General features: G+C 35.2%; 3 protein-coding genes across 3 annotated transcripts in view; all 3 read right to left on the bottom strand.

Moving 5' to 3' along the window:
* Positions 1 to 77: 77 nt before the first annotated feature.
* Positions 78 to 11,736, bottom strand: tsg101a (tumor susceptibility 101a). The gene is made up of 10 exons (XM_028450829.1): positions 11,366 to 11,736; positions 10,648 to 10,735; positions 10,500 to 10,565; positions 10,259 to 10,422; positions 8,460 to 8,586; positions 7,062 to 7,119; positions 5,946 to 6,040; positions 2,326 to 2,528; positions 1,785 to 2,024; positions 78 to 1,703 (listed from the first exon to the last, which is right to left on the bottom strand). The coding sequence occupies exons 1-10, from the start codon at positions 11,405 to 11,407 to the stop codon at positions 1,614 to 1,616; spliced, it is 1,173 nt and encodes a 390-aa protein (XP_028306630.1). The 5' UTR covers positions 11,408 to 11,736; the 3' UTR covers positions 78 to 1,613.
* A 936-nt stretch (positions 11,737 to 12,672) lies between these two features.
* Positions 12,673 to 15,171, bottom strand: LOC114465674 (tumor susceptibility gene 101 protein). The gene is made up of 6 exons (XM_028450830.1): positions 15,055 to 15,171; positions 14,861 to 14,945; positions 14,712 to 14,777; positions 14,426 to 14,589; positions 13,563 to 13,662; positions 12,673 to 13,407 (listed from the first exon to the last, which is right to left on the bottom strand). Exons 1-6 carry the CDS (start codon positions 15,094 to 15,096, stop codon positions 13,292 to 13,294), a joined length of 573 nt encoding a protein of 190 aa, XP_028306631.1. The 5' UTR covers positions 15,097 to 15,171; the 3' UTR covers positions 12,673 to 13,291.
* A 1,416-nt stretch (positions 15,172 to 16,587) lies between these two features.
* Positions 16,588 to 21,176, bottom strand: part of hrasa (HRas proto-oncogene, GTPase a) — a 28,852-nt gene continuing 24,263 nt past the window's right edge. The window contains exon 6 of the mRNA XM_028448942.1: positions 16,588 to 19,852. The gene's annotated coding sequence lies outside the window, so the exon portion shown is untranslated. The remainder of the gene's footprint in view (positions 19,853 to 21,176) is intronic.

Genomic DNA, 21,176 nt, shown 5'->3' with positions numbered 1-21,176 from the left:
CGTCTCTTTTTACCAAAAGGTCTTAAAAAAAAAAGTACATTTGTCTTTTTACAAAAAAGAAAAAAAACACCTAACGATTGACATAAATCAGATTTATTTTATTGGAACAGATTTACATAAATCTACAGATATAAAAGAACAGGTGGTCTATGGTTGAACTGAAAACAAGGAGAAAGAACACATTGTATCAAACAATTCAAAGTGCATTTAGTAAAAGGCTAATTTTAACTGAAACCAAACTTTACATAAGTTAAGTAAATGTTTTGATTAGTAGAATCTTTGTTTTGTACCCTTTAACCCTCCAACTTAATCACATTTCCCTCAGTGGAGAACAGCACAGGAGAAAACAAGAGCATTAACCAGAACAATGATAAAAGAATCTATTGTAATACCATAACAATGATAATAGAGCGTCATTAGAAGGACTGTAAAACGACCTCTGCACACGATTGACTGGTTGTTGCAGTCGGTTCACCTGAGCCGCAGACACATAATTAAAATACCACCAACAGGAGAGAAAGATGAGGAATAAATGTGAATATGAGGGTTTAAGCAGCAGGGCTCAGATTCATTCTCTGAGCCTGATCAGAAAAACACAGAATGGGTGTTTTTATTTGTAGAAAAGCTTTTTCATAACTCCATGGCTAATGACGATAAACACATTCTGCATCAAACCTGAGGCTAAACCACTGCGCGTCCTTTTAGCTAGCTTACTTTTTATATTAATGATGAGCACAGGCTTACGTCGCTCTGGAGTTTTGTGCTTACTCGCCAAAAAAACATCAACTGGCAAAGGGACGTCGCCAGAATCAGCGTATGTTAGTAACAACCACCCAAACTGTAGCTAAGACCAGAATTATTTAAAAAAAAATTCATAAACCCAAAATGTTACTACTGGTCAATAATGTAAAAAGATACTGAGCCCAAAACAAACGTAAAAACTTTTTCCTTTTTGAGAACCTCGACATTTTTGATAACTTTTTTCTCACCTGCATACAAAAAAAATTGATATATATATATAAAAAAAAGGGAAAAACATTTTACGCTCAGCATCTTGTTACATTATTGACTAGTTATTACATTTCAGGTTTTATTACTTCTTTAAAAAAAAAAAAACCCCAATTCAGGTCTTGTTACATTTGGAGTCATTGTTACATATCAGGCTTTACCAAGCGTACCAAACATAAACTTTAACAAATTCAGCACAAAAGCTCAAGGCTGAGCAGAAGTGTACGCTTATTTCCTCCCTATATGCTCCATATGCTTAACCAGTGACACCCAGTGATGACAATTTTTTGTATTTATTTAAAAAAAAAAAAGACTTAAAAATATATGTATTTGAGCACAAAATAAAGAGGGCCAAACTGAGGACTGTTACTGCAGAACAATTTCAACTCAATCGTTCATTAAATTTGACAGAAATGAGCTCAAAGCTTTTAGAATCAAGCACTTTCATTGTGTCAATACACTGATTTCTGCATCATAATCATAATCATGGTTCTGATAATGACAAAGCAGCAGGTTGGCCAACAACAAAACATGAAACAGAAGAAAGAGGTGCAGGGATAAGTGAGGAAAACAGGAGTGTGAAGGAAGGTAAGAGTGTTTGAAGGTCAGTAAAGGTCACTCAGTCCAGCAGTCTTACGGGCTTTCTGCATGAGAGCACGAAGCTGAAACTGTTTCCTGGACAGAAGTCGTACGTGCTGTAAAACAATCAAACACATTTTAAAATGATTATCTCTGTATCAGCCTCAGATGTTTTACAGTGATGATGAGGATGGTACCTTTAGGAAAACCTCCAGGTCGATGACGCCTCTGCGTAGGGCCTCCCCCAGGTAGAAGATGGTGTCCTCGATGGCGTTCTCCTCTGCGTACAGGTTCAGGATCTGTTTGTAGAGCGGGGCCGTGGGTACGATTACATCATCAATGTCATTGTTCTCAGACTGGTTTTCCATTTTCTCCAGAGCTTCAGTCAGCTCCTCATCCTTCCTCTTCAGCAGCTCAATGTTCCTGTCCACCTCCGTCTGAGGAACACAAAAACAATGCAAACCATAAGACAGCAGTGGAGGTTGTGTGTGTGTTTTTTTTATTTATTCATTTAATTTTTATGTTATTATTATTTCTTTTTTTATTATCATTATTAAACCAGTTCACAGTTTGAAGGGAGGGGGAATGTGAATGTATGTTTGTTCATACAAAAGAAGAGACGTGAGTATGACACTGTACCAGTGTGAATGTAACGATTTTTGCAAAAATAAATAACAAAATATTTAAAAAAAAAAAAAAAAGACAGGAGAGAAGGATTAAAAACTATAGACTACTCACCACTTCCTGGTCCAGCCTGGACACCATCTCCTCCAGTTTCTGATGTCCCTTTTTTAAGTCCTCCTCTGTCCGTTTCAGGGCGTCTAACTCAGCCTGTGCTCTGTCCATCTCCTCCTTCATCCTCCAGCGCAGTTTGTCGCTTACAGCAGAGATCAGGGACGCCCTGATGGTGTCCTCACCGATGGTTCCATCTCTGCTTGGACCTGACCAGGAAACCATTGTTTTGTTTTAAAATAATCAACGGACATTATGAAACTACTAAAAAATAAAATACCAGACAACAATCAAATGCATCACATCATAGTCGACTAATCAGATTAAACGTAATGCACCGCACAAAACAACATTGAATGCTGGTCATTTTCTCAGTTTCAGAGTTCATAAATGTATCTGTACTTAGAGCCTAAACATTTTTATTTTGAATTTAAGTTATTGGTGTTATTTTATGTAAAAAAGAATTGTACATTTTGACAAACCTTTTATTTCATACAGATGCCTTTGTGGAAAATAAATTCAGTTCCAATTGTGCAATATTTAATCTCTTCCTTTTTAAGTTTATACATGAGATGTTTACTGTATGCAAGGGAACTGTGGCAAGATTTATTACCAAAAAATAAACGTGGGGGGTGAAAGTAACTGGTAACTTTTATTTTGAGTACTATTTAATTGAGCTACTTTTTACTTGTACTCAAGTACAATTTCAATCAAGTAACGGTACTTTTACTTGAGTAGGAAAAATCAGTATTCTATACATCTCTGCTAACAACTAATTTGAAATATATTATTTGTACAGTAGATACAAATAATAAAAAATGTTTATTAGTTCATACGTTATTTAACTGCAATTTATGAACAAAGCCTAATTAGAAGCTCTAACAAAGGAGTTCTAAGGTAACACGGCAAACAATGGACCACCAGGGAGCCACGAGCCATAGTTTGGAGGGTAACAAAATCAGTGGTGTGTAAAAAAAAAAAAATTGACAAAAAGTCAAATGGACTGAGCATGTATTTACTATTCCAGGAATTTCCAGTAGAAGAAAAACATTTTAGGGAAAAAACTCAAATATACACCATTTTGATTTAAAGGGGCAGTATTATGAAAAATATTACTTTATAATGGTTTTGCTACAGTGATATACAGTACATTCCTTTAGCCTCATTCAGAGGGCCAAAGTTGAAAAAGTTCTGTTTCTCCCTCCTTTGTTATTCCTATATATTTGTAAAAAGTCAGCTCCAAACGGGCAAGTTGGATTTTTTTTCGCATTGTGACATAACGCGGAAACTCCTCCTCCTGACAATCCTGGCTCCTCCTACCCTATAAGAATGTGAGATCCTCCTTCTCAAACTAGCTCACAGCTAAAACAAATGACGGCAGGTTGATATTACTGTTAATATCTTTACATTTCGTATATAGATAAACCAAAGAGCGACCCCAACAGTTTCACTTTTAGTAGCTGTTATACCACCTTGTATTGCATATATGGGATGATCTGATGCGTTTCTGACCCAATGCGACGCAGCAGTTGAGCAAAACAACAGACTGTCATCTTAAATGGACTATCTATGTGGTCAGTAGATGTAAGGAGGAGAAGGAAGACTGTTAATGATTTACTGCTGCTGTTGCTGTGATGAACCAGCATGTGTTTACACCCACTCATGCATATGCATGAAGGCTCTAAAAACAGCTTGTTTTTAGGAGAGCTCTGAAAAGTGACTTTTCAGAGGCTAAAACTCCAGAAAACAGGCGAGTTTGGGAAAACAAACCTCAAATACCATGTTGTTGGGGTTCTTAGAACAAATGGAGATGGGTGAAAAATAGCATAATACTGGACCTTTAATTAAAACTCAATGCATTAAACTTTTGTTTAGGACAGTCTCACTATGCAGCTCCTGCTAAAAATCCAGCTAGCAAAAAAATATTCTTTATCCACTCACTTTTATAAATGAAGCTGAGCCAGAATTAACATTAAAAAGTTAACATATAGATACACTTTTGGTTTTTTGGGGAAGATTTTAATGAAAACATGCCAATTCCTATTTTCAACGTATGAATTACTTATGGAACCCAAGGCAGTTTTTCCCCTTTAAACAGTGTATAGACCACTTCATGTTCTGTTTGGAACCAGCACCACAGTTTCAGAGTTGGTTCATCTTACAGGCAAATAAATCTCTTCTCCTTGACTAAATATAGAAGTCTTCCTGCAGGTTCAACCTTTACTTCTGCAAACTGATGTGAAGGCATCAGGAAGGTCATCTGATCATTAGTGGCCACGTTTACATGGGAACTTTAATTCCTCTTTAAAGCAGAATAAAAGTTCATTCCTCTTTAAACTGACCATGTAAACAATTCCTCATGCTAATTTAATTCTGAATTAAACTTAAGTATGAATTAGGTAGCTGGTTTATTCTGATTTTAATTCTGAATTAGATCATTTATCTCTCTTGTAAACACTTAACTTGCTTAGTTCAGCTTTAAGTTAATTCGGGTTGTTTTGCGCATGCGGGATTTACCGCGATGATGACATATTCCAAGATGGCCGTCCAGACTAGAGCCAAGACTATTTATTATTTAGAGCCTCAGAATACATGGATATAATAAAAAGAGTGAATAGACAAAGGCATAAACATGCAGACTTTCACAAGGACGGACTTATTAAACAAACACGGACTTCGGTAAACAAAACAGGTTTCTCCAGACGGCTGGCACGAGGACCCGGATTCACAGACTGTAATATCACCAAGTTTAACATTTTACCAGTTGTTAGAGCTACTAACTTTACCACGTAGCAACTATTTATTCCTGATGATTATTATGGTTTTTACCGGTGATTAATTCCGATCTCTCTTCCGCTCCGCGGTCCAAACTGAAACCGTGTGTTACTGTCGAGCTGTTGCTTCAAAACTACAATCAAAATAAAGATGAAAACAGTTCTCATGTGTGGTGTTCTGTGTTACAGCCGACAATTAAAGCTTTGTTGTGTGTTTTCCCAATAGACGTGATACGTCACGTTCTCACCGTCCAATCAGAGCCCTCCCCAACCCCCAGGCCTAAAGCTGAATTAAATAAAGCTGAATAAACCGGTTTTAAATGTAAACCTCAATTCGGGAATTACTATTTTCATGCAAAACACAAAACAGAACACTTTAATTCAGAATGATTTAATTTGGAATAACTAATTCCAAATTTAAAAACGTAATGTAACCGTGCTGTGTGTCTTTGTGTATGGTTACTGTTCACTTCCTAAATATAGGATTGTGGATTTCTAAAGGCTAAGTTGTGGGTGTGTGACTGTGTTCAAAGTCCAACGTCCCCTTTGACCTTTAATGAGACCCACTCTGGTTTCACTGGAGACCTTTCACTGGTGGCTCAGCGAGCCAAAGAAGTCACTGCCGGGGTGACGGAGTCCAACTCAAAAGGTCAAGTCTTTACATCCACAGAATCAAACTATGGCCAAGAACTAAAATATCACTTCATATTTATCGAGTGTATTAACAATCATGTGTCCATCTTTACTGTATTTGCATATCTGAGTCTTTGTGCTCTTTGAAAAGCTAAACTAAACCTTTCAAACACACACTGAATTCCATTAGAACACTGAGGTGCTGAATGTAATACATACCCACTGTGGGAACTGGATTCTGACTGGGGTAGTGAGTGGAGCCAGCAGTGGCTGGGTATGAGTTTCCTCCAGGGTACTGATATCCTGGGTAGCCTCTGCAAAAGGTTTACATAACCATTAGTCTTTACAAATGTTTAGCCAACCTCTCACTGTACAAAAAAAACCCACTTAATTAGATTTTGATTTACTGTTTTACTTTTTAACAAATTGCAAATGCAATAATATAAGAAACAATATTACAATAAACTAAATATGTGATGCAGATGGCTTCCTTCCAGAAATAAATTGAAAACAATAATTATATATGTGGATCTTGTTGGGTTCTTTCTTCTTTTTTACTAAGAACCTTATACTTTGTTCAGAGCTTTGAGATGTTGTATTGTGCCCTATATAAATAAAGTTGAATTGAACTGAATTGAATATAATGCTGCATACACATACTTTTTGTGTTTGATAGGGAGTGGGTGGAAGTATAAACTTATTAGCCCCACCCCTTTTCCTACATTACAGTAAACAATCTAATTCTGATTCCTAACCATTGAGGCTGTTCATAAATTAATTTGATCTCATCTTTATATGATTTTGATTATAATACACACAAATAAACCTATCATAAACTGTCAAAATTGTCATCAAACAAAGATATTCTCTTTATATTTTTATCTAAATTGCTTGATATTTGTAGACTTTAATTTCCATTGGCAATCTGTTCCAGAATCTTATTCCACATCCTGAAACACAAAAGCTTTTCCTTGCTGTCCGCACACACACACCTAAAATTAATTTTGCTTCTCAGTTTGTAAACCCCCTCCCTGTCGATAAAGAGCTTTTGAATATTATCCGGTAACAATTTATTCTTGGCCTCAAATACACCTTGAATTGTTTGGAAAAACGACTAAATCTGCAATATAATTAACTCTAACTTGAGGAACAATGGGTTGGTATGATCCAAATATCTAGCATTAAATATTAAGCTATTAATTGTAAATTTGTTTTGTAATTATTTTCCCAAACTTCTGTGCAGTACACTCATGGATGTGACCGATATGAAGGAGTCAAACAAAAAGTGGATATGAATGAAAGTAATAACAGTGTGAATGTGTGAGTGTTACATACCCAGGGCTGGGGTTTGGGCCGTAAGCTGAGACCGTAGGCATGCCTTGCATATAGGAGGCTGAGACAAAGAGACATGTGGAGGAAAAGATTAAAACCATGAACTCTCACATTTAAATGTTTCTCATCTGCACCGACTCTGTGATGGTTGCAGTGACACTAGAGCTCCATCTGCTGCTCAGATTAATCATTGCTAAGAACAATGCAGTAGCACTCATAGCAATATGATAAACACTCTACTAGGTCTGATGATGGTATTTATGCACTGCCACTGTTCACAAGTCACAAACTTAAATTTACTTAGTACAGAACATAACACTGCAAAATAGTTAGAATATATGTGGCATGAAATAAGACAGTATGCAAGTATTGTAAGAAAATACAGAGCTGCACGCACAATTCCTTAAAAAAAATATGGAAATTCCAAGCTGGGAATATAAGATGCTGTTTTACTCCTAATTTTTAACCATATTTATAAATTGAAAACTTCATTTTTATTATTATTTTATATGTTTTTTGAAAATATACATTTTTGTTCAACTTTGCATGATAACAAATTAATTTTTAGGTTTATGAGTTCAAACAGTTTCTGAGATGTTATAAGTAAGGATGTCCCGAGACAACTTTTTCATTTCCGATATATATATTGCAGCCTTGCGTATCGGCCAATACCAATATTGATCCAATACGATATCAGCATGAATCATACATACTTTAATTACTTTTTTTTCTTTAATAAAAACAAAATTATTACTTATTTTGTAGTGTGGAATGTTAGAAAACACTTGATCAAGTGATGTTACTCAAACAGAGAACAATAGTCAGCAACAGTAGGTATGAGAAAAACTGACCATTTATTATTTATTAATTAATTAATTGCTTACATAATGGTTAACCTTCAACATAATATCTACAGTATTCTACAATTGAATAAAATAAATGAAAAATGAATTGGAAAAATAAATAAATAAATAAAAAATTTGAATCCGATATTCATTTTCAGGCTGATATTGGACCAATATCCGATATCAATATCAGATCGGGACAACCCTAGTTAAAAGAATAAAATATTAGTTAAAAAAAGAATGTTGACATATTAACTAAAAGAATAATAATCAGTTTTTTTCCTCCAAAATATGATCTCTATGTATTCAAATTGAAAGGAGTTAAGTGCATCATTATATCCCAATCTTTGATTTTTTTTTTTTAAAATCAGGATTCAAATTGAATCAGGAAGCCAATATCGGGATTCGAATCAAATCATTGGTTGTGTGTATCCTTACACCTCTAATTCATACAAAGAAAACTTATGAAGGAAGCACCGTGAACCTGTTTTTAAGCCAACTCCAAAGCTTCTCCTCTGTGCTAGTTTGTCTAATTCTGATAAAGTATCTCTCTCACCGTTAGGAGGTCCCGCTGCTTGAAAGGCTTGATATGGAGCTTGTGTGGTGGGACGTGAAAACACAGGAGGCTCCTCTCCAAACACAACAGTCATCACCTGAATCAAACTAAAAAGGTCCGACTGGGGCTGTGAAACATACAAAGCCACAATTTTAAAACATTAACAAAATTTGCCAACCATGTTATTCACGTGTTTTCCTGAGCACTAACTTATCTACTTATCTACAGCACTGTTAATGTCAGGTTCAGGATAAGAATTAGAGGCTCAGATTTTCCATGATCACGTAAAAAAAATGCGGAATTCACGTTCTGACATGAAAAAAGAAATCAAACCATTTTTTTTTCTTCATTTAAATTCAGGCTCTATGATGACAGAAATACCTCAGATTTATGTTTTGGGACAATATCATAAATTTTCAAACTATTTTACATCAGAAAACAGGTTGACTGAATATCTACCAAATGTATTAAACAGACATTTATGTCAAATTTTGCTCAAAATCTTGCGCTACAAAATTACGGCTGCGTGGGATTTCATGCAAAATGAAATGGAAATAGCTTCATGACACAGACTAAACCTTCCCTTACATGTTTTGGGACCATATCACACATTTCCATGGTATTTTTTCCATTAAACTGGTGGCTGAGTGTCAAGCAGTGTAGCCAACAGATATTCTTGAGACGTAATCTTTCAGTGAATCATGTGAAGCATATAACATTTATACTAGTAGTTGACTCATTTACCTTTATTTAGCATGTTTGGTTTGATTTCAGGGACTTTAATAGCCATTTAAGTAATCTAAACAGGGAAAGATGTTGAAACAGAAAAGCGTAAAGCGACTGAAACACAATTTTCAAATGGAAAATCTAAATATTCCCTTAAAAACTGAAAACTAGATATTAATACAAACTGAATATATCTATTTAAATCTGCTGGACTTTTACAATTTTGCTGGTTATTTTGTGTTGCTGCAACTGTAATTTAGACCAGTGATTCTCAACCTTTTCAACCTGCAACCCCCAAAATAAAGGTTCCAGGGACCCCCACTGTAGGTGAAGGTGGTTGAACACAGACATGAACATTGAAGAACAGTCATGTGGAGAGAGGGCCATCTATAAGGGAGAATAAAGAGGAGAACTTTTTGGGTCCCATGAATAAAGTCAGCAAAATAATGGTCCGTTGTTATATGAATCTGTGATCACCACATTTATTTTTTTATCTGAATAAAATCCACTGTTATCCGGGAAGTTTATTATTATTGGCATCATAGCATATAGCCATCTTAAAGATGTAAATCCTTATTTTAATAAGAAATTAGTTTAAACTGGCAACTAATGGGCATGAAAAATTGTGTGTGCACAGTTAAAATTGCCAAAATAAGCACGAAATATGGTAAAAAGAGGTTAAAAGTGACAATAATGGATCAACACATGTGACATTAGGTGGGAAAAGTGGTGGAAAGGGTTTATAAGTACCAAAAATATCTTGTAAGTGAAAAAAATGTGCAGAAGAGGCATTGAAATTTGATGGAGAAATGGCAGAAATGTGAGTAACGTAGCATAAATGCATCAAAAGGAGCAAAAATATGGCAAATATGTGATTAAAATAGGTTAACATATGGTAAGTTTGATGTAGCAGCAGAAAAATAGTTTAAAAAAATAAGCAAAAATGGGCTCAAATTGTCGAGAAAATTATCTTAGTTTCTTGAAGGCATCTGGCGACCCCCTCCTAGTGTCTCGCGACCATGAGGTTGAGAACCCCGGATTTAGACAATGGATAATACTGATGTCCCACATACATGTTTCCACTCGTGGAGATAAGGCAGGTAGATCTTGCCGTTGGCATCAATGTGTTTGCCTGTCTTGATCATCATGGCGCTGGTAGGTTTGACGAAACATATGGGAGGGTTGTAGGGGTATGTGTCCAGCAGCCACAAGCACACTGGGATGTTGTAGACATTACCTGAGGACAATACAAAATCATGTCATGCAGCACACTTATTTTCCAAACAATAAATGTTTTTAAGCGGTGATTAATACCTCTGTAGTTCACAGGAACAGTCCCAGTTAAACTCATTAGATCTCTTGTTGAGCCGTCATTGAACACTGAAATTAAAGAATGTACACACCAAATTAAGACCATACAACAACTAATCATCGGAAATATGCACCAGTGTGACCAATTTACCATAGGCATCCATAAGCGGCTTTAAGTCTTTGTACTGGGACATGACATTTGTAATCTCACGAACAGTCAGATCTCTGTACTTATATTGCTAAAGAAGAAAAAATAGAAATTAGAAACATTGAACCGTTTTAGTATACATTAAACCAACAACAACAAACCCTTATTCTTATAAAAGGTAATTAATCATTATAAAAAAGGTTAGTCAAATCTCACTCAATGATTTCCATGTGTTCTGCCGAAACACAAAAAGTATATTTAGATTAATTGTTTTTAATAAATAATACGTTTGCCACACCACACAAACAAAATTAAGGCAACACTTTCAATTGTCGAAATATGGAAAAAAATAAATAAATACAATAATACACAGTCAAAATAACAATAATAATAACTGAATAGTATTGTTAACTAAACTGCCTGTCAATCTGGGGCTTTTATTAAAATAGCTGGGAGATACTCACACGGCTACGTTTAATAACTTTTAGCCAATTTTAAGACATATTTACGCTAATAACTCAATATATTATGTATTGCAAAACGTGTCAAAGTTATAAATAGTTTTGACAACTTAATGAACTCGTTATAAACGATCATTCTATAGAATTAGGAGCATTACAGGAAGCGTTAACTACTAGCAAACTAACAGTATCGCCTTTGCTCTCTATAGCATTATTAGCTCCCATAGCTCCAGTCAGAGTAGTTTAATCAACACATTTACCTTCAACATTTTCTTCAGGTTAGCTTCATTCACAACCGACATGTCTGGTCCTTGTTTCTTTTAAACCAAACTACCAATGAATACAGTTACTTTACTGCTGACTTTAAAGCCAGCAACACTGACAGCTAACACAAGCTAACGCTAGGCTAACGTTAGCCCAGCCTCGGGCCGACTACGCTGAAGACGGTGTATCTTCAAAAGCACAAAGTAGGTAATGTGTCTCCTCAGTTGGACAACAAAATGTCAACTAAATATTTAGATAACAGAGACTTCCAACGTCAGCAACACTATGTTTAAAACAGAGACGGAGGAAGAACTCTACGATTGTCAACAACAATCGCTATCAGGTTAGTAATGCTGACGACTTCCGGCTTTTTGTGACGTATGCATACACGTCATAGATACTATATAATTATAACTTTTTTTTTTTTTTTAAAGTGACACTAACCAGACTATGACTAATTATTATTATTATTTTTTTTTTTTTTTTTTAATTACATAAACTATATCAAAGTGTATTTACAGTTTTGTTAACTAATGAAAATAAAACTACAATTTGCAACATAGGAACTCCTGTGATCACATCAGATCTGTTTAATACCATCCCATATACAGTAGGTTGATAAATGGTAAAATGATCTTTATAAACTCTTATGCTGTATATTTTGACCGCCTATATCTGCAACAGATTTACAGTAGTTGACTAAATCTATAACTGAAATCATCCTGATGACTAAAACTAAATTCAAATTTGCCATCAGAACTAACACTACAGACTCCACCCAATTTCCAATCTAGTCTGTGTCACTTTAACTCCTAATGATTAATGATTATTTTTAGCCAATGTTTCAGGAAATAAAACTATTGTCTTAATTGATTCGCTGTTGACAACATGTGATCTTTTCTACAACACAAGAAGTTGAGCCCATAATTCTAGTAAATATGACCAAAGGAATTTGGGTGAATACACAATCGCTCACTATTTTTGCAAAACTAGAGTGCTCTAATACACAATGCAACATTCATGAACTTAGAAATATGCCAATAGAATATTCAATAGAATACAATTAGAATAAATTGGAGGGAGGACTTGATCAATTTATCAAAGTTTGTGTGTTCATCCATTCATTGCCCTTTAATGCAGAGCAGTCAGAAGACCAACTTTGAAATGCAAATCTCCCGCAAACAGCATCAACACACAGAGTTGAAGTCAAAACAACTCTATTGGAAATATAGAAGGAAAAGAACCACCAAAACAGGAAGTGTTACGATATGTGGATGGTTTGTAGTTATTACTGGAAGTACAGTTATAGCAAAAATACAACCTTTAATGCACCAAGATTAACATTTTATACAGTCACCAGGAAGGGAAAAAAATGGAGTAAAGAAAATGCATCATCATCAAATTCAATCGATTAACTTAAATAAAAAGTTCTGCTTCTTAAAAACACTTTAATTGTTAGCTCACACGGTAAGATGCATTGTGAAATTATAAGAGCTTTTATTTTGCAAAACAATATCAATGTTTTTAAAAAAAAACCCAAAAAACAGTTTGAACTTGTGCAGTATTTTTAGTTTGTGCATTTGCTGAAATCAGAAAATGAAAGCAAAGATATGATCCAGTGATTGAAAGCAATTTGTGCTTGTACACTGATTAATCCAAGATCCTTTTATCTGTCTTCTAAGGTTAAAAGTCCAGTTTGTGAGCTGGTTTTATTGTTACCGTGGTAAATCAAGTTTAACCCTTCCAGTTTTTTATCAGTAGTTCTTCATTCCCACTCGTGGCAAGTTTCCTAAAAACAATTAAATGTTGTTTTTGACGCACATATACAGATGAAAACAAATTACCTCACACTTTATAAAAAATATGGAAACACACACATTCTGTATGTACAAACAACATGTTCTCAAATCTCTCCAAAAATATTAACAGTTGGTTTCGTCCTGCTGGAAAGACGATTCACTTTCTCTATTTAAAGACAAATATAACTTTCCATCCAACTCCGTGAGTATATCGGCCTCTCTTTGAAACTGTAGCTGACCTGAAGAAGAAAAACAAACAACTGATTTTTAACAAATTTATTATGAAACGTGTTAACAGATAAAAACTATTTCAAACCTACTACAATTACTGTACCACTACTGAGACTGTAGATGTTTTAATGTAGATGTACTCCATGTGGTGGGTGGAACTTACAAGAAGCTTGTTCGAGTTCTGAGGGAGGCAGCTTACAGACTGGGGGGAATTCTCCAAACATGGCAACCATCACCTGCAGGAGGCTGACCAGGTCACACTCCTGCATGTCACAAGAAGAAGTTAGTCCAGTTGGATGTGGCTGTAGCATCACTGGGAGAACGTCAGTTAAAGGTTTAAGAAAAAGATCAATTCAGCGATATATTGCAATATTTCTCTGCGCGATTATCGTATCGATCCCAAAATATCCAAATCGAATTTTTTAATCAACAAAAAAAAAACATTCCCATGTGTAAAGTGTTGTTGATCTTGCTCTGGGTGCAACTTACAGTATTTAAAGCTAGTTCATGACAATCATTGTCCCCAAAAACCTACATTTTGCCACGTTTCTATCTCCAACAGAACAGAAGTTATGGTAAGATTGAAATTGAAAATACAAATGGATCTTGCTTGGGTACAATTCACAGTATTTTAAGATATTTTATTGAATTCATTGACCCTGAAAACATATAATTGGCCACTGAGATTATACTTCTATGTCAAATAGAACCAAAGTTATGACAAAATATCCAAATTGGGAATATGGATGGTGGCCATCTTGGATTTCTTTATTTTGGGTGTGAACTGTTAGATTGCCAGAATGGATCCCATTAAAAATGGATTCAGCATACTCAATATTATCATGTTTAATACCATTTTTCTACTTCTAAAGGTGAAATTGGAATATATATTGAATGGTTTAGTATCGGGATATATCGTATCATGACATGCAAATCGGGAATCGTATCGTATCGTCAGATTCATGACAATGCACACCCCTAACGCCAACCCCCCTTTTTTTTAAAACAAGAAGTTAACGATCTTACATTCCTCCACTCTTCCAGATATGGCAACAGGATTTCACCGTTATTGGAGATGTACTTTCCTTTGAGGATCATCATGTCACGTGTGGGTCTAACGAAGCAGAATGGAGCAGTTTGAGGGTAGTTGTCCTCAATCCAAAGGCATATGGGGATATTGTACGTTTTGTCTACGGATAAATAGATTTTTTGCAGATGAAAGGCTTTATTTTGAATATCCTTTTATATTCTGAGTGCAGCTCTCTTTGAAACTGGAAGTACTTTTACAATATATAAGCACACTTCATGTTACCTGAATAGACAATAGGAACAGTTCCAGTCAGACACATTAATTTCTTTTTGGTCCCATCATTGTAAACTGTTAAAAGCAAACAAATGCAGTCATGTAGTTATTTCATACCTCAGGTATTGTATGAATAGAAGCTTTAATCAGAAGTTTACCATATTCATCCATGACAGGGACGAGACTTTTGAAGAAACTCAAGGCGACAGAAACTTCATGAGCCACATGTTTCCGACGGTAAGCCTTTTCATTGATCGACAAAAAAAATAAATAAATAAATCTAAGTAATCCAGAACTTGAAGTAGAATCCAAACCAAAATAGTCTATTTTATTCATGTTTGATTATCCTTACCTTAGGAAGCATTTTCCTGATTGTATCCTCGTTGTACGACATAATTCAGTGTTTCCTTACAATTGACAGCACTCAACTTCTAAATCCGTGTCTGTGTTTGCTCTATGGTCTTTGCCCTATGCTCCCTTTTATAACCCTTTTATAACCCAAAAGACAAGCAAAAAAAAAAAAAACATTGGCAGCGTAGTGCTACCCTAAATAACAGTAAGTAGGCCACACAGTTGAAACAAACAAGAAAAGAGTCAGTGACATCCTTTAGTTGAAAAATCCACATCATAACGTAATAATCAACCAGTAAAGTAATAGCACTGTGTATAGATTTTATTTCCTTATTCATGTTTATTGTATTTACTTAAACCATTCCAGTATCTTAGTGTGAGGAATTTTAAAGTCATTATCATAAATACAACAAAAAATTATCTAAATGTATCTACTCATTTTTGAAGATTTTCTTTTTGAAAAACAATTGTATTTAGATATAACCTAATGACATACATTAAGGGGAATCTGTGCTGGTTTACACAGTATTTCTCCCCTTCATTGATATCCCTGGTCATTTTTAGAAGTCAACTTATATATAATATAATAGAAAAAAATCAAAAACCAAATCCACTCTTAAGGATCTGCTGCTAAAATTGTGACATGTGCAACATGCAGGTGACAATTGTAAACAGCCCAGCTTATGGTAAACCACTTGTGCAAACACAAGGTTTATGACTCTGTTTCTAACTGTAATCACATCTGTCTTCACTAGTTTTATTTCTTCAATTATTTGCCCGATGATGACATTCATTTCAAAGTCCATTTCTAATAACAGATGTGTGCACCAAACCATTTATTCCATCATAAATGCATGGAACAAATGGTCTATTTTCTGTTGCTTTGGACCCAGAGATGGGCAACTTTTATCACAGCGGGGTCTGACTCGAGGCCTGCGTTATCAACATTCATGCTGGGGTTTCATTTAGAAAAATGTAGATATTTAATTTGTATGTGTTTTTGGAGTCATTTTGTTAATTTTACTCACATTTGTGTTTTTGTACTCACTTCTGTAATATTATTTTTTTGTCATTTTGTAAATTTTTGTAGTCTTGTGCATTTGTATTTTTTTTTTTTAAATAATTTTGAGTATATTTGTTTTTCTTTTTGGAGTCACTTTGTAAATTTTTGGTATTGTTTTTTGCATTTTTCAGTTATTCTGTGCATTTACTTTTGGGCTGAACAAAATAATTAGCGTAGTAGTAGTCTGCTGCAGACAGGAAAAAGTTCAAAATAACCCACTTAAACAAAAAAACAACAGATATTGAACACAAAGAGTAATTATGACAATAAAACATCAGGTTCATTATTTATGTTGTTTGGTTTGATTTATCTTAGTCGGACAAAAACCTAATTTCATTAAACAATTTCTGTTTTGAAATGATTTTGTCCCATTCTCAAAGGTAGTGAAGAAAACAACCTGTAGGTGGCAGCAAATCTCAGGTTTAGGAGAAGGGGTAAAAAAAAGGTGACTGTTAATGAGGCTATGGCAGGTTCATCTTGACATCTTTATTCCTGTCCTGCAAATACACTTCCACATTTCAAAGGAGTAAATACATCTTAAATAGCTAAACAGTTGAAAATTCCTCACACCTCCACAGTTTATAATGGACACACAAGTCCTTGTGCCCTCAGTTACCCTTGTGCAAAATCCCCCAAAAATGGTCCATCCAGTCCTAGTCATCATGGCTGCCAACGCTGGGTGAGTACTGCAACAACCTAATGCCAGCGGGGTTTATATTTGTATGCATAGATGTTTTATTCCATGATGTTACAAATGTGAGCATGATGTCAATAGGTTTGCACGAAGACAATCTGTACTACAAGTTAACTACTATTAAGCAATGTTCACTTCTTCCTATGTTTGATATGTTTGGGTATCAAATGAATGGAAAAGCAAACCTTAAAGAACACATTTAAAATTTTTAGCTAATGATCATCCCTTTTATTTATTTATTTTCTATTCCAATCAACTGAAAAATGTTACAAGGCATTTTTTAGCAATTCCCATTCCAAGCTAAGAACTGTATATTAAACTGTTAAACATCCTCCACACAGTCAGTAGATGGACTATTCAAACATGGCAATATCAAATAGTCATCAATTACTGCCAAAATTATTTTTTGAGTCCAAAAATTACAAATTAAAAAAACACATTCAATATTCCAGATGTGGTTATGATTTCACACTTAAATGAATAGTCATACGGTTACTGTCCAACAGAATTTGCTATTCTACTGGACTATGTTGAAAGTTTTCTTTTAAAATAATGTACATCATAATTCCAGCAAGTTCATGTTGTCTTCTTTTTTGAACAATGTGTTAAAGTTTCATTTATTCAGACAAACTTTTTTCAGGAAATGTACTTTTATCGCCTGACATGGTTTAGACTGCCAACTGTCAGTCTTCCTCAGAGGCATCTACAGATTGCTTTGATGTATTCTTACAAGTTCTTTCATAAGGAAAGTATCAAAGCATCTACGGATTGCTTTGATGTGTCCTTGTGAGTATTTCTGGGCCTGCTCATAAGGAAACATCAAAGCAATCAGTAGATGCTTTGATGCTTTCCCTATGAAAGAACTTGTGAGGAAACATCAAAGAAATCAGTAGATTATTCTTCGGTGGTTGGCGCTTTGATGCTTTCCTTATAAAAGGAGGTCACATCAAAGAAATCAGTAGATGCTTTCCTTAGGAAAAAACTCTTAAGGACACATCAAAGCAATCAGTAGATACTTTGATGCTTTCTTTATTCCAATCAAATGAAAAAATGTTACAAAGTATTTTTAAGCAAATCCTACTCATGAGGACACATCAAAGAAATCAGTAGATTCTTCTTTGTAGTTTTTACGGCAGTTGGCGCTTTGATGCTTTCCTAATAACTCATAGGGACACATCAAAGCCTTCAGTAGATGCTTTCCTTATGAAACAATTTGTATGGATACATTAAAGCAATCAGTAGATGCTTGGATGCTTTCCTATGAAAGAACTTGTAAGGACACATCAAAGCAGTAAATACCTCTGTGGAAGACTGAGAGTTGGCAGTCAAAACATGTCAGGAGATCAAAGTACATTTCAAAGTAAATTTCATGAAAAAAGTTTGTCTGAATAAACGAAACGTTAACATATAAATGTACATCATATTTCTAAAGTCATCCGTTTATTTTCTGTCACACATTTTGCGAGTAACTCCATTGTTGCCTTGTGAAATTCCATCGACACGTACATCTAAGCCAACAGATAAGGCAAAGGGAGCACAGATCAGTCTTTTTTTATTTAGGCAGAAAATTATTTAATACAGTTCTGTAGAGCGGCACACTCCCATAACCTTACTATCCGTATTCACCTGTTAAAAAGTTCTAATCCCACAAAGATTGGTTCTGACACGGTTTAGCACCAGATATGTCGGTTTCTTCAAAGAGAAAAAAGGCAACAAAGACAGAAAAGCAGGTGGAGTGCCGTCCGCTGAGTGAATAAAAAACAACACAAAAAGAACAAAAAAAGTTGGGGCACAACTTGTGCATTACACTTAACTAAACTAACATATGTATTTTCTCACCCTGGTTTCCAGGTTAGTCAAAAAAGACCATCCTGGACCCTGATTCCTGAGCCTTTTTGCCCCAAGAGACAATTCTTGCAATCACCAAAGGCCATAAATCGCGACTAAGGGACCTCCAACAATCCCTCAAAAAAAACCAGAAACAACAACAGACGAAAAGTCATCAACAGGTTCTTTTTTTTGTTTGTTAAAGAAATGTTTGCCCCTACTGTACAGAGGAAGATAACTCCACTTGTTCTCCAAGGTGATGACTGTGTAACTAATGTTTGTGCAATGCACCAGTTCTTCTTCTTCTTCTAAAGTAGTCGTGATCAACTTTCCAACTAATTGGGGCGGTAAAAAATAAAAAATCTATTGCACCAAAGCCTATCTATCCTATCCATTATTAATATTATTCCACAAACACAACTCACAAGCAAACGTGTATGGAGAGAAGGCATCTGTTGTCTGGAAATTCATTGTTTAATATTCTCTAGTTACTTCCAAAACCCCAGTGAAGTCAATAACTGGGTGTCCAGTAACTTTTTTAAGTTCCAGTCCTCAATTTGTATTCATATATAAACATAAAGACAGGTTTGTTTTACAGCTAGGCTGATCAACAACAAAAATGACAGTCTCCTCCCTGCATCCGTCAAAAGAATCCAACCAAAAAGCGGAATGTGGGGTCTTCATGTGCCAAGTGTTGGGAAAAATCCATTCCAGTTATTTCCACAGAAGTCATTCCATCTTTTTTAGCAGGTAATCAGGTGGATTAGATTCAGGTTTCAAGACAGGAGGTGAGAAGCTCCGCCCCTTTGCAAACAGTGTTGAGACTGAAAAACAATAAGTTAGCAGATAAATCATGAAGCTACCCCAGTCAGACCAAAACTGGGAATGACTAAAGTTTGTAGTGGTGTTGCTCACTGGTCTTTATGGACCAACTTTAAAAAAAAAAGGGACTGAACTAGGCTGGTTTAGCAAGACAGCTGTTTGTTTGTTGTTGTTTTTTTCTTCTTTTTATAACAGTCCACAGTCCATAGCCCAGTGGTTCAGACAGCCATGGGGTGGGGTGGGGTGTGTGGGGGGGGTGTTTCCTTCCAACCTTTCCACTTCAGTCTTCAGAAAAAAAGTTCTCATTTCATCACTAAGTTGTTTAATCCTTCAGCCTCGAGTCCATGCTGCCACTTGGCGTTGTAGTATATTTGCTCACCATGTAGAAAGAAGCTAAAAAAGAAAAGAAATGATAATAATTTATCAAGTGATATTACTCAAACAGAATAGTCAGCAACAGTAGGTACAAAAAAACTGAACCATTTCTTAGAAGTGCTGGAGTGGAGTCTGGAATCGACTGCTTGTATTTGAGATAGATGTAGGCTGATACAATTCGATTAGGGCTGTGCATTTTACGTGAATCTGATGATACGATTCACAATTTCTATGTCACGATATAATACTGTATATCCTGATACTAAACAATATGATATACAATACAATATATCGTGATATCAATAATTGTACATTTCACCTTTACAAGTATGAAATACAATTTATTTCTTTTTTTTTTTTTTACTTGCGAGAACAAGTAAATGGTAACTAACTGTAATTCAAGTACCACTATAAAAAACAAGTGGTTTGTTTATCAAACTGTCAAATTACATTTTTCAACAATGTTCAGCTTTTGCTTCAACAACAGATTCAGATTATGTTGTTATTTAATACTTTAAAAATCTATTAAAGTGCCCAGTATGAAAATAAATTCCAAGCTAAAATGCATTGAGGAATAGGGTACTTTAACAAGGTATTATGTGATTCACTATTGTTTACATGCTATACTTGTGTTAGCAATTAAATGGCTTTTTCTAAGGATGCACCGATCGATTGTTGCTGATTTCCCTTATTTTGGGAGTTCGGCGATAGGCCGATTCTTGCATATGAAACCGATCTTTTCTAACTCTGCAAAGGTTTAAAGTACTGCTGTGAGATGACTAACAGACCCACCCACCAGGTCATGTGTGCATGTGTGAGCGTGCGCATGCCTCTGCTACACAGGAGACAGAACAACTCCCGGAGCACGATTAGCTTAGCATGTCTGCAATCTTCCACACAACAAAGAGAGCAAAGGATCGCAATTTGTAATTCCTGTAATGTTGAAATAAGTCCTGGTGGAGCTGCAAACAAAATGCTACCTCATTCACTATAAGACACCACCACACCGCTGAGTATGCAGCATTTAAAGCTAGCAAACAAGCTAGCGCTAAAGCTAGCAGAGCAAAGAGCCAGTGGTCCACTGAGAGCATTGCGACTACGAAGAAAACGATGGAGTTCATGGCTTTGGATATGAAGAAAAACCTTCCACTACCGAACAAGTGACTGTAATAAGTGTTAGAATAATTAACCTGTGTCATGTTCATTCTGTCATTACACGTTTACTTATGAAAAAGTTACACATGCTGCACTTTATTATTTCTGTAGAATGTTTCACTTTTCTGAGCTTTTATCCAGTACGCTGCTGCAAGTTATTCTTAGATTAATATTTTTACATTTAAAT

Source organism: Gouania willdenowi, chromosome 6 (genome assembly GCF_900634775.1).
Source record: "Gouania willdenowi chromosome 6, fGouWil2.1, whole genome shotgun sequence".
In the NCBI taxonomy this organism is placed as follows: Eukaryota; Metazoa; Chordata; class Actinopteri; order Blenniiformes; family Gobiesocidae; genus Gouania; species Gouania willdenowi.
Note: the sequence above shows the minus strand (reverse complement) of the source record. Positions and strands in the feature narration are given on the sequence as shown.

Bases quoted from the DNA above. Each gene is read 5' to 3' on its own strand.
- tsg101a (XM_028450829.1), bottom strand. From the start codon at position 11,407: ATGTCGGTTGTGAATGAAGCTAACCTGAAGAAAATGTTGAAG. The intron at 10,423-10,499 runs GTATTAATCACC...TATTGTCCTCAG, and splicing joins TGTTCCTGTGAACTACAGAG to GTAATGTCTACAACATCCCA. The intron at 7,120-8,459 runs GTGAGAGAGATA...TCTTTGTCTCAG, and splicing joins AGCAGCGGGACCTCCTAACG to CCTCCTATATGCAAGGCATG.
- LOC114465674 (XM_028450830.1), bottom strand. From the start codon at position 15,096: ATGTCGTACAACGAGGATACAATCAGGAAAATGCTTCCTAAG. The intron at 14,590-14,711 runs GTAACATGAAGT...ATTTATCCGTAG, and splicing joins TGTTCCTATTGTCTATTCAG to ACAAAACGTACAATATCCCC. The intron at 13,408-13,562 runs GTAAGTTCCACC...TTTCTTCTTCAG, and splicing joins AGAACTCGAACAAGCTTCTT to GTCAGCTACAGTTTCAAAGA.